General features: G+C 54.3%; 1 protein-coding gene across 4 annotated transcripts in view; it reads right to left on the minus strand.

Annotated features, from left to right (window-relative positions):
• The window catches only part of MEGF11 (multiple EGF like domains 11), a 218,629-nt gene extending 216,979 nt beyond the window's left edge, over positions 1–1,650 (minus strand). For all 4 annotated transcript variants that reach the window (XM_044392025.2, XM_026478347.3, XM_044392024.2 and 1 more), the window contains exon 1: positions 1,553–1,650. In XM_044392025.2, coding sequence (XP_044247960.2) covers positions 1,553–1,650 — 98 coding nt within the window. The remainder of the gene's footprint in view (positions 1–1,552) is intronic.
• Positions 1,651–13,345: the final 11,695 nt, after the last annotated feature.

A 13,345-nucleotide genomic window follows, 5' to 3' on the forward strand; every position in this document is an offset into this window, starting at 1 on the left:
ATGCTGGAGTCTACACACCAGAGACAGGTGGGAAGCTTCGGCTGACGGCTCTCTCACCTTCTGGGAAACAAAGGTTTAAATTCACCAAGACCAGAAGGGGCAAGGGGTCTGAGTAACCTCGGAGTCTTGTGGAAAGCTTCTGAAAAATGCATATTCCCAGGCTCCAGCCCAGACCTCTAGCATCGGAGTCTCTGGGGCTGGGACCCAGGAGCCTGTTTCTCACCCGCACCTCCTGCGAGCCTGACGTGCGCTGAAGTGGATGAGAAACAGTTCCCGCAAAGCCAGAGGCATCAACAAGAAAAGACCGTAATTGACCTTTCCAGTCCCAAGCGCCCTTTCATGACACGGGCGCCCTGATCTTCCAGCAAGCCTGGGAGGCCGGGGTAGTTATTCTCCCCACTGCACAGAGGTGGAAGCAGACTCAGAGCGGTTCAGAGACCTCCGCTAATCATGACAGCTAGCAGGTGGCGAAATCCAGACTGGAATGAACCAAGGTCTTCTCCAGACAGATCTTGCATGCTTCAGTGCGGCAACACCTTCTGCTCCCGCCACAACTCTGCAGGGACTCCCATGGGGCCCCCAGTCCCTGCTGACCATGCCAGTGGGGGCCGAGTCCCTCTGCTTCCCCAGCCCATCCCTGCAGGGCCTGGTGCTGCTCGGGTTGGGCGCCTTGCCCTGTCGTGGGGCCGGGACACTCCGCCTCGCAGAGCCAGGAGCACGGACAGCCCCACTCGCCCGTCCTCCCCTCTGCCTCCCCCACTGGGCCCTCATCTTAATTTCATTCGTTTGATTTATTAACATCTAAGTGGCAGAGTCGTCCTGGTCAGCACAGCCAATCAATTCCAGGGTTTAATTCGGTTTTTCCTGATTGGGTCTCCGGTCACTATCTTTCTGCTCACCCGAATCAATACTTTAACCTTGTGCTTCAAAGTCAGGCTGTCTGCAGGGCCCTGGCCCGTTCCCCACGGACCTAGTGCTGCAGCCGGAAGGCGGCCAGCAACTCTGCAGAGGCCCTGGGCTACGCTGTCCCCGGTAGCCCTCCCACCCACTCAGCGGGGAGCTGCAGGGTCCCCTCGCCCATCCTCTTTGGGGCCAGCGGCCAGCCGCCCGGCACAGGCGAGCCGCCACATTGACGCCAGTCCTGGGGGACCAGGCAAGGCGTCACAGTTTGGGAGAAGAGCACATGTGGACCACAGTCACTCACTGCCCCTCGCCTGGCCATGGACGGACACCGAGCCCCTCTGTGGCTCTACTTCCTCGTCTGTAAAATGGCCGGGAAGGGCAAATGCAGGCAGAGACAAGAGTTCCTCGTCAACTATCAGACAGCATCACTTAACAAGCCCCTCCGCGAGGAGCGCCCACAGCCCTGACTGTCAGACAGAATCGACGCTGCTTCGGCCTGTCTTTCGGTGTCTGCACTGCGTCCCCAGCAGGACTGCAGGCCCGCGGTGGGCAACTTCTGTACCCCCCCCCTCGGCTTTTGTCCCAACAGTACCAAGCCCCAGGGGGATGCCCTCCAGGAACGCCTGGGCGCCTGAGACCCACATCTTACCTCTCCCAGTGGCTGCACACGTTAGGGTCCTCAGGGTTCAGGGACAGGACAGTTTGCAGGAGGGAGAAGACAATGAGCTCTGTCACAGAGAGTGCCATCCCGGGCCCTGGGGGGGGGGGGGCAAAAGAAGCAGCGTCATTAATCAGACCGTTTCCCGGGCATCTGTTCGACACTGAGACTGTTCACACGAGGCGGCAAAGCACACTTGCTAAACAGACTAAGTTTGCCCCTAAGGTCAGGTAATGAGCACTTGATATTTCACACTCGCGGGCTTTGACGACACTTCACCAGTTCTGAGTAACCGCGGAGTGGGCAGCCCGAGTCAGGGAAAAGTTGATATTCCAGGCCAGGGGCTCCGAAAGTTTGTTGGCTCGTCGACTGCTTTGAGAATCTCGGGCAAGTTCAAGAATTCTCCCCAGGAAAATGCCCACATGCACAATGTTTGGCTGTAAGACCAGGGTGTCCTCAGGGCCCTGAGCCCATGCTGGGATCAAGAACTCCTGACCTTTAAATGCAGGGTCTTCCCCTTGGTCCCTTCTCCCTCAGATGTGCTTTGCCCATCCACTCCCCCTACTCCGCCCCACTTCCTGCAGCAAAGAAAGGGAAGAAAGGTGTCTGGTGGACCCTGGGCAAGCTGAGCTGGGAAGACCCTTCCAGGCTAACCAGAAGGCTGGACCTTGCTTCTCTTGCTGCTATGGGCTATCCGTCACTGACACCCCGCTTCATGCACACATCACTCCCGCCGAGGGATGAAGGCCTGGTGAGGAGTTCGAGGAAGCAGCTTGTAGAGTTCCATCCAGGCCCCTCAAGTGACAGCTTATGGCAGGTGTCAAGTGTGCTTACACACATGTCGACCCACTTGGTCCCCTAAACTGAGGATTCCCCAACAAATGGCTCCTTATGGAGGCAGAGAACCATTAAGGTGGGAGTAGCCACAGTGACCCCCTAGACTCCTTCCTGCCCTGTCACTCCAGGACCCTGTGGTCCTGCAGACTTAGAGAACTGCCCGAGGGCTCCCACCTGCGGAGGGGCGGGGGTCTGGGGGTGAGGGGGGGGGACTAGCCCAGGGGAGCTGGAATGCATACGTGCTCAAACATCAGCTATAGAATGAATGAACACCGTGACTCAGAAAGATAGCACTATCTTTCATGTGTACCTAGATGCTATCGTGATTGGCTTAAAAGCTTTACTGAATTCAGAGCAGCTTTGCTTCTCAACCTCCCACACTAAAAGATGCAACTTCTAATAACTGGGGGCGGGGATGGTATAGAAAATATTTTGACATTGGAAAGGGTCCCCAGGCTTGAAATGGTCGAGGATCCAGTCCATTGGCCCTGAGCTTGCCGACGAGGAAGGACTCACTCCACTCAGGGACAGACGAGAGTGACATGACCGTCGCACACACCCCCATCTGTACCCAGAGGGAAGCTAAATAGAGCTCCTGTCTTCGTGAAAGGTTAAATGCTCTCCTCCTAGTCCCCAGTAATTTCCTCACTAAATTCTTTCTTAGCAGCTCCTTCAAAGATAAACAAATTGTCACAAATTCTGTATAGCGGTAGGGGTCCAAATTAATGATTAATGAGGTTTTTCTGTTTGAGATCTGAAAATAATCTGGCTAAACGTTATTTTGAAAATCAGTTCGGAAAGAGAAAAGCCATTCTGATGTTTCCACTCCATTTGCCAAGTCCAGGAGTACGCAGGTCACAGCCCCTCATCTCCCTTCCCCGTTCACTCCCCCAAGACCTCGGAGACCAAAGGGGCCCCTCCACCGAGGGCAGGGCCCAGCCTGGAGCCCGTGCCCCCACTAGGGCTGCAGGTCCCCTCGGAGAGGAGGAGCCACAGCCCAGATGAGAAAGTCTCAGGGAGAGTCAAGTGAAGGGTGAGAGTCGCCTCCCACGTGGGGTTTGGGCAGATCCGCCATCAAATAAAGGAATAAAGGAAGAGACACGGTGCTCCGAAAGGCACAACGTCGCAATGCCAGAGGGAGACAATGCGTCGTTCTGGTTCTCTCTACAGCCCTGTCTCATTAACTCGGCCACTCCTATGATCTCCCGAGTGGATCCCCCTGACCGCATCCTTAAACTTACGAAGCTTAGAACATCAAGGATGAAGGCACCTGGATTAGAGGACAGTGTTCCTCTGGCCCCCTTTTGATCCGTGGTGACAGAAGAGGGGTGGGAGATGGAGGTAACTGGGATCCTTGCTAGAGTTTGGGAGATCTTTTAAAATCTTCATGCAAACCTCTTCCCTCTGCGTCAGATGTGGCCAGGACAGTTTGGCTGACTCCCACTGGAAGTGAGATACCCAGATGCCAGTGCAGAGAGGGTGAGGGGGAAGGGGAGGTGGACCAGGGAGCACAAGACACAGGCAGCGAGACAGCCTCACTCCTCTGTCCGTGTGGTTGTGTTAAGGCCAGCAGGGCGGGCCATTCACACCCAAGCCTGGAGCAGCCCTGCCACCAGCAGCCACACGGATCCCCATGTGAGGCCAAGTCTGTCCCTGTGGAAGTGCAGGAGGGGCGCGGGAAAGAAGGACATCCAGCCCGAGGGTGGAAGGCTCCCCTCGGGGTCCCTCCGTCCTCGGACTTTTTCTTGGAACCCAATCTAAAAGATGCAACCTTATCATCCACGCTTCCCTCCCCGGGCCAGACTGGTCTCTCCTGCTCCTTGTTCACACTGCTCCCCTTGCCCTCAACACCCCGGAGTCATCAACTTTGCATGTCCAAGGACCATCAGCTGGAGGTCCAGCTCAGGCCCCCCGGCCCCCCCACCCCCGCTGGGCTTGGCACCTACGGGGAGCCGGGCACCCTCCGCTCACACAGCTTCCAGTCTGGGCCACACAGCCCAGCGCGGACCCCTGCCCATCTCACACCACCAGCTCTTCCAGCTGCCTACTTTATCTTTCCCACGTGTCTCAGAAACGCCTGGAAGGTGGGGACGTGGCCGAGGCCAAACCAGTCAGCTCCCTTCGGGAACTGGTTTTAGAAAAAGTATTTCTACTTGTCTCAGACAATTCACCGAGGCTGAGTGAAGAGCAGCCAGACAGGAGCCACCCCTCCCCACAGGGGCCACTCCTCACCGTGACCGTGAATGGGGCTTTCCCAGAGCACGTGCGTGCGCTCGCTCTCTCTCTCTCTCTCTCTCTCTCTCTCTCGGAGGATGGATCACAAAGACAGAGGCTCGCGAGATGACTGAGGGAAAATCAATGCCGCCACAGCGGTTACTAGGCCGACTCCATTCGGACTGACAGAGGTTAACGTACCGGGCACCACCTGATTTAGGGCATTAAAAATTAAATAAGAAAATGCCCCTGGTTTCACTTCGGAGGAAGAGAACATGTAAATAGATCTGTTCCCTTCCCTCTGGTCCATGCCCCCTGCATATTAAGGAGCAGAGGAAGGGAGCAAAGTTGCAGAGGTGGAGAAATTTCCTTCCTGGCGGTGGGGTACGGCGCTGGGGTACATCAGATACTTCACACCTGATGAAGTGGGCCCGCGGCTGGAGGGGAGAGAAGGTGGCCAGGAGGCGAGCCCTCGCACCAGTCTGCACACCGCCCCCCCCAAACCGATCAGCTAGCATTCCTGGAACACCACCGGCCTGGCCCTGGGCTGGGCTGTGGACACAAACATACAGCACGGGTCCGCTGCCATCTGTTTGACGAGCTCAAGCCGCAAAGGGTGAAGTCCCAGTGGGGGGCTCCTGGGAGTGGATGGCACTTAAGATGGAGGGACCGTGGAGAGGGAGCAGGCGGAGAAAGGGCATTTCGGGAGCAGGTAGAGCACAAGCCAGCGCCCGGAGGCAGGAATGTGTAGGTGGCGTTGGACACGGTAGAGGGTTTGCACCGCCAAGCAGTGGGGGCCACGTGGGCAACTTTGGGAGGTGTTTTCCAAAACGGGGCTTGGTGGGACACTAGTCCCGTGAGACAGTGATAGAAATCTCCCAAAGATTTCCATGAGCGAATTAGTTCAGGAAATGCTGCATGTGCTTATTTCTTCTTTTTAAGTATTCCAGTGTATTTTTTTCGTTTTTTTAATTTAAAATCAATTAACGTATAGTATATTATTAGTTTCAGAGGTAGAGCTTAGTGATTCGTCAATTGTATATAACACCCCGTGCTCATCACAAGTGCCCTCCTTACTGCCCATCACCCAGGTACCCCATCCCTCCGCCCGCTCCCCCCTAGCAACCCTCAGTTTGTTTCCTAGAGTTAGGAGTCCGTATGGTTTGTCGCCAGTGCATCTTACCATACCTTAGGCTCTGAAAAGACCCAAAGTAAGGAGACCTGTTCTCACTTTGCTCCACCCAGTGTTTTCCATAGAACTGTCTCTAGTCACTCACTGCTCTAGGAGCGGAGGTCCTTAGGGTACCTGTTTGGAAAGCTCTGCTCTCCTCCATCAAGGCCACGTGTGAAGGAAGCCCTGGTCCCGTCAACCCGCATCCTTAGAGTTTGTATCCCTTTGTTTATTCTAACACTTGAGGGCCTTCTGTGCGGCACGTGGTGCTAAGGGAACCTGCCCCTGGATAACTCAAGAGACACTGACATCACAGCGAAGGATCCCTCCTCCCGGCCGGACCTTTGCTCTCGCCCGGCTGGGCCCTGCAGGCTGGGCAGACCTCAGAGATGGCGGCCTCTTCTGGAAGCCGTGCCTTCCGCCGGCGCCCTGCCGTCACCAGCACCTGTGGAGTCCGCCCTGAATCTCTGGTGGCAGCACACACCTGGCCAGACACCAGATGCTCACATCAGCCAAGAGGCATAAAACCGGGGCACAGGGCAGACAGACAAGCAGATGGCCTCTGCCCTGGGATTGGTTGTTATGACCTCACAGACCATCTGTGCAAAAATCTTCCCCCACCTGCTTCACTTCCACCACCTGCCTAGTCCTCCTGACTGTGCCGAAATCTTGGACATGGGAGCCTAGTCCACGTACCTGGAACCTGATCTCTGTCTACCCCAGTCTCTTCCAGGGAGCCCTTCCTTCCCAACAAACTTGCACGGGCGGCAGGGGTGGTGGTGGTCAGGCACTGTTCTGTGAGCCCTGGGAGGGTTCACTTGCACCACACTAGGCATCGGTCGGTAGTAGCTGCTTGGCTGAGAGACTGGGGTGAGCGGGAAAGTGTGCCATGATCGATTAGTAATGCCTGTCACAGGCACCGGCTGGGAGAGGGACACACAGGCGCCTCGCACCTGCCCCCGTCCTACGTCCTACGTTGCTGAACACTTGTTACTAGCTTCGGAAATCTCCTTTTCTCTATAAACCACCTAGATGTGGCCTCAGCTCTTCCCTCTGGGCCTTAGAACCTGCATGCCATCTTCCCTCCCTTGGACCACACTACTAGACCACACATCACGAAGGCAGAGATGTGGGTCCCTTGTGCTCACTGCTGTCCCCAGCACGCGGAGCGCTGCCTGCACGTCCAGGGGGCTCAGTACCCCTCGTCCACCGATTGCCTGTATGGCCAAGCACCTCCCCTGCCCTCTCCGTCATCGCCAGCCTCAGGCTCAGACACATTGCTTGTGTCTGGCCTGACCGAGGCCACCAAAGATCCGTCCCAACAGCAGGTCATGCCGCAGGGGGCATTCCACGCTGCATTAACATTGCCCCACGGAGACATCAATCTGTTGGCGGCAGTTACAGTGAGCACGGCGACATCCTGAGAGTGATTCAAAGACCCCCGCCTGGGCCGCCCCGCCAGCGCCAGGGTACATCTGCTCCAGGGACCAGCACAAGGCGGGCATTGAAGCTTCTCAATAGTTCAAGCTGCAACTGGGGGCTGATGTGCTCCAAGCGCCTCATGAAAAGGCGCTTTCAGGCTCGGGAAGCAGCAGAAGCAAACCCCAAACTGGGACTGATAAAGCAAACGCCTCACATCCCTCCCAGCATGCGGGGAGAGAGAGAGAGAGATGTCTATCTTCTATTTATAGAACACACGCACAAACACACACGCTTCTCTGTTTTTTTCTGAATAAACCAAAAAAAGCCACGTTTGCACTCAAAGGGGCAAATGCCAAGGGAATCATCCCGTCTGGCAGACCTTCCCCGTCTTCTGCCCACTGATCTCTGAGCTGGCCCCCAGTCCCCAGGCCCCTGTTTACTGGCCTTGCTGGGGTCTGATTAATGTGAGATGAAAAGCGGAGCTGCGATCGGGCCGGTAATTAAGAGGCTTCACCCTCTGCCGTGATGAAGCGTCCTGCCCTCCAGCAATCCCACCAGGGGCTCGGTGTGTGTCCAACGCTTTCTAATCTCTCTGCACTTAAAAAGAAAAAAAAAAGTTTTCAAAATAAATCCACAGCTCTTAATCTCCAAAAGAGTGATTCCCTGACAGCAGAAGGGCGGCAGAAACCCCCGTGCCACCGTGGAGGCCCTGCCAGGTGCCTGCCCACAGGGATAAATCAGAGGGGATGGGAGGCACTTGCAGAGACATGGTAAATGTCCTCTTTGGAGTCCGGGTGCTGCCACTCCGATAAATTCTGCTTTCTCCTTGCCTGGGAAGCCTCGGGCTGCAAATCCTGAAAACGGCATCGCGGAAGCCTGCAGCACCCATGATTCAGGGTCAAAAGACTGTCCTGTCCCCGGCACCCTCAAGCCCTACACACCAAGTGGCCTGGCATCAGCCAGCCTCAGAGAGCAATCAGCACACATCCCCAGGGAGCAGGGAGAGGGGGGAGTGTAGAAACTGCCAGGCCAATAAAGCACCCCCCTTCTTCACCCACTGTGCACAGCCTCTGCGTTCCGGGCCCTCAGCCCTCCCACTCCCAAGCAGGCAGCAGCTTCCTGCCCCTCTAAAGACGAAGGGAGAAAACTTATCTGTGTTCTTAGACCATTCCATTTCTCACAAAGCAATTATCTCCATCTTTCCATTTCTCTGCAAATCAGGGCACACTCAGCTGGCCTGGCCAGCCCTGAGGCTCGCCTGCCCTCCCAGCCCAGCCTCCCCACGCCTGGCTCTGCTTCCCTGTCCCACCCCCTCCCAGGGCTGTGGGATTCTCAGAACCGTGGGAGCCCCACACGCCCTAGCATTAAATCATGGCTCTGTCCATACAGCCCCAAAGATAAGTCAGTCACTGAGGGCCATGCACACCTGTAGAGATTAGTCCCATTCCTTCCCACTCTGAAAAAAACCATTTCTCAGACCATAAGATGCGACCACCAGTGCCTGGATAGGAAGGAGCCCTAAGGGACAAGGCGCTGGACAATCACTACCCTTGGAAGGTCAAGCGTCCCACCCGGGTGGAGGTGAGGATGACAGACTGGACATCAAGCTGCACAGATTCAGAACTGGGACCAGAACATCACCTATCCACCACCTCGTCCCACAGGAGGGGAAACCGTCCCCAGGTGACTGGTTCAAGATCTCAGGATATGCGGGTGGCAGGGCCCCACGTGAAAGGAATAACGAAGCAGGACTGACAATGTTCGAATCCTGACTCCACCTTACTGGCCGCACAACCTGGATAAATCATCTGCCTGCCTTAGGGCTGAGCGTTTCACATGGACCGAGCACGGGCACGATCAAGTTCATAGGCTGTTAGGATAGTCAGTGAGTCAGCAGGCAAAGCACTTAGCCAAGCCCAGCATCTGGCACGTAGAAGGTACCCAATGAAATATTCGTTTCCTCCCAACCCATATTCCCCCACCTCAAAGATCCTTCCAACTCTCTAATTCTGACTTTCGGAATTTCTAAGGAGCTGGAAGAAAAAAAAATTATCTATCCCTCTATCTATCTATCTATCTATCTAGATAGATAGATAGAGGGATAGATATGGAAAAATCCTCTGCTGGGACATCGAGGCTTGTCTGTATCTATGTGGTGACTACTGGGTCAGTCTTCACTGTACAATAGACAAGACAGGCCTCATGTTTCATCCACTCGGCAGACCTTTACTGAACACTTGCCAGTCACCGTGGGCACAAAGATGACTGAGGCAGGCCCCTGCCCCAAGGCCCCCAAACACCTGCTGGAGGGTGTGTGGGACTGGCCATGAGAGGGCCGTGGACCCAGGATGTGCCTTAATTCAAAGCACCGAGGCCTTTCCCTGGCAGGAAGCCTCAGGCAAGTGTGATGGGATATCAGAGACCTTTGTGGGAAATCGATGCTGAACGTCCCTGCAGGTGCCTCCCATGTCGAACCTGGCCCATCTCCATCCCTGTTGCCTCGGAATCCACTCTTGATTAGCACTGCCTGATCTGAAGAGAGAACAGCCCAGCCACCCAGGACTCAGGGCAACCCCTTCTACTGGGGTCTTCCCTCCTGAATGCCAGCTCTGCTCAGGAGCAACTCGGCTTTCCACAGGCCCCGTTCATCCCCCTCTGCCTGCTCAGGGCAGACTTGCTGTGTGACCCGGGAAAGGTAGCTTTCCCTCTCTGAGCTTCACTCTCTGCTTATCCCAAAGGCGGGGGTCCAACTGCATCATCTCCTGGACCCTTCCAGCTCTGCAAGTTCACCCTTCCCTGCCCTCCCCCCCTTCTCTCTTCCCCCATTCCCAGCCTGGGGCTTGGCCTATCTCCCCACAGCAAAGACACACACAGAGGAGGTAGGAGAACTGGAGTTTAATCCTGGGTCCCGGAGAACTCATTTCACTGTCTGAGCCTCCTTGTCCTCTTTGAGGACATGGGCAGGATGAGAAAGCAACAGACCCTTGGGAGGATCCAACTGTAGTCCCACGCCAGGAATGCAGGGATCAGCAGCACTGCGATGGCTGTCACCCGTAGACTCTGCCCCCTCACATCTCGGGGCCACCTCTCCCTGGGCAGGAGCTAAAGAGGAGGGCCTGGCTGATGGCCACGGACATGGGCATCAGACGAGGGCCCCTCTCCGGATTTCCTTCTGGAACCTTCCACACGTATCTAGGACAGAAGATTTTGAAGCCAGATGTCCCAACGCAACTGTCCCAAAGCCTGAAGATGCCTATACTTGTGCGCTCATAGTGGGAACACGCATCAGCGTATTCCGTAAAGCAGCTCGGCAACGCAGAACGACCTCTTTCAATGTGTGTCTTTAACCCAACGCTCGACTTCTGCAATTTTTTATTTTTATTTTTTTTTTTTTAGTAATTGGCCAGGGTCAAGGATAGGTTCCAGAATAGTTGCTGCATCGTCTCTTAATCAAGAGATGTTTGTTGCAGCATTGACACAACCTAAACAGTAGGGCCCTTGCTAAATAAATTCCACCATGTCTACATAACAAAATATTATGCAAACATTAAAATATTGATGTGCGGAAGAAATATGGAAGCCTATCCACTAGAGCATTAATAGCGATCATCTTTCACGGGGGCTGGAGGGGAAGGAAGCGGTATCACAGGACTTGTGCTTCTAAGACAGTATTTTTATTGTTATATGAGTGTTTCCTACAATAAGCATTATTACCACTATAATCAGAACGGCAAAGATATTTTAAGGGAATGTACGTAAGTTCACCAACATGGAAAGATAACCCTGACGTATTAATCTATGAAAAACAGGTTACGAAACAGTACGCGCATTCGGATCGCATTTATATAAAATGTCGTGCGCGCGTGTGTGTGGTGTGTGTGTGCTGAGAGCGAGCAAGATGGAAAGATGTCCGGAAGGATGTTTAAAATGTTAACCAAGATATCCGGGTGAGGACATTTTAGGTGACTTACTTTCTTCTCTATACTTTCCTGCATGTCTGCACGATGAGCTCGTCTCACTCTTAAAATGTGAAACACCACAATAAAGCAATCTTCGTTTTGGAAACAAAGAAGGCAGGGTCCTTTGGGCAGTGCCCCCACAGCCTCCCCTTCTCCAGGTCCAGATTCTCCCCCGCTGCCCCTTGGGGTGCCTTTTCCCAGAGAACAGGGATTCATCAAGCCCTGAGCCTGCTACCCCTAGGGGCACCGGCCACTTTATGGGGCTCCCCAGGCAGCCCTGGGAGCCATCAGGCTGGGGCAAAATTGCCATTACAATTGTATGGCACGGGTCCACGCTGTGATTGTATCCATGCCGTGATTAAAAACATTATGCCATTTCAAAGACCCAAAATGATCTTACGACACAGAAAAATGGATGGATGATGTACAATTCTGTCAGCTCTATTCGGTATAATAAATGAATCAGGTATTCAGATTTTAAAAGAAATTTATTGCAGTCCTTTGTTCATGACACTGATGAATTCTGGCTCACAGCCTGGGCAGGTCAGCCTGGGGCACTGCACCTCACTCCAGAGCTCGCTCAGTCCTCTCTACCCACACAGGCTTTGCTCCTCCGAAGATAACAAGAACCCAGAGCCCTGAAATCCTAACCAGTTCCTGGGTCCAAATTCCACCTCTATCTCTTACCGACTGTGTGACCTTGGGTAGGGTCACTTAACCTCTGGGAGCCCCAGCTTCCTCCTCTGTAAAGTGGGAACAGTAAGAAAACCTACTCGCAGGATCACGAGAAGCCAAAGAGATAAAGGTTACAAGAAGGCCTGTAAACAATAAAACGCCGGGTAAATTCTGGTCACTGTCCTCTTGCTGGGGTGTTGTTGGGCGGGCGGGGAGTTGTGCAGCACAAATAGTTCTTGGGGGGGGGTGTGCACAGAGAGGGAATGAGTCTATTAGGGTCCTGAGCCCAAGAACTGCCTCCTTGGAGTGAAGCAGGTTTGCCAGAAAGGAGAGAGAAGGACAAGATGAATTTCAATGAGGTGGCAGTTTGGCCCAGCCCAGGCCCTGCGGACCCACAGTCTAAGCTAGAGAGGATTCCAAGTCTGGAACCGGAGGCCGATCTGGCTGCGCTTCTGGCTTACGCTGCGTCTGACAACCCTGGAGGAGCGAGCAGCTCACCTGCCTTCCAGGACTTCAGCACCCCGCACTCCCTCCCCAAGGAAGGAACCACGGAAACAGCACTGTGGCAGATAAAACCCAAAACCCATCCCTCACCTCCCAGGTTTAATCTGCAGAATGGCACACAACTCTCAGATTCATTGTGCTCCTGGCCTGATTATTCGTTGTTTATTTCAGTATTTTCCAGGAAATTGTTCATTAAGGATAAAAGCACCTGCTTACTGTAAGAGAGCATTACACAAAGACTCTGGCATGGGGGCCTGGGAAGAACATTAATTAATGAAGCGAAACTGAACAAACACGCTATAAATTAAAGGTCTAAGGAGAAACGTGTGGCATTTAGCGGCTTACGATAGAAGGCTGCAATGAAATGTCATATTTTTAGACCACAGTGGCGTGGGGAAGAAAAAGAAACGGGAGGGAAAAATTACCAAAGGTGGCAGAGGTAACGATCTATTTCTAGAGCAGCCAAAGCCTGTGCTTCCATTAAGAGAATTATAAATCAATTGTTTTGTCCGGGGGCATACACGCGCCGTGTGTGCGAAATTAAAAAGCTTAACGTGTCCGAGCAGTTCGTTCTGAGGGCTCCGTGGAACCCTGCCGCCTGAGACAGGTGTGAGAGAGGCATGGTCGTGAGGCAGGAGGGGGATTTGGGCTGTGTCACAGAGTCAGGCCCGGCTGGGCACCGGCAATCCTGAGCACCAGAGTCGGAGAGAAAAGGGAGCCAGACCCCAGGGAAGTGGAACTTTCGGTTAGCCAGAGTGCCACCGTGCAGCGGGTCACGCCCCATGGCGCCCGTCAGGCTTGGTTCTCATCCACCCCAGAGGAGTGGCTTGTGCCCCACGGAGGAGTGGGGCCACCCCATTCGGGGCCGTCCTGAGAAACCGTCGCCAGGGCTAGCTTCTGTGCTGCGAACGTATCGGCTTCATTTCCCTCGCTTCCTACCTACTCCTGAACAAGGACACCGTCTTTAGGAGCGATGACCCTGAAATCACGCAAAATCCCAAT

This window comes from Ursus arctos, unplaced genomic scaffold (genome assembly GCF_023065955.2).
Source record: "Ursus arctos isolate Adak ecotype North America unplaced genomic scaffold, UrsArc2.0 scaffold_28, whole genome shotgun sequence".
Classification (NCBI taxonomy): Eukaryota; Metazoa; Chordata; class Mammalia; order Carnivora; family Ursidae; genus Ursus; species Ursus arctos.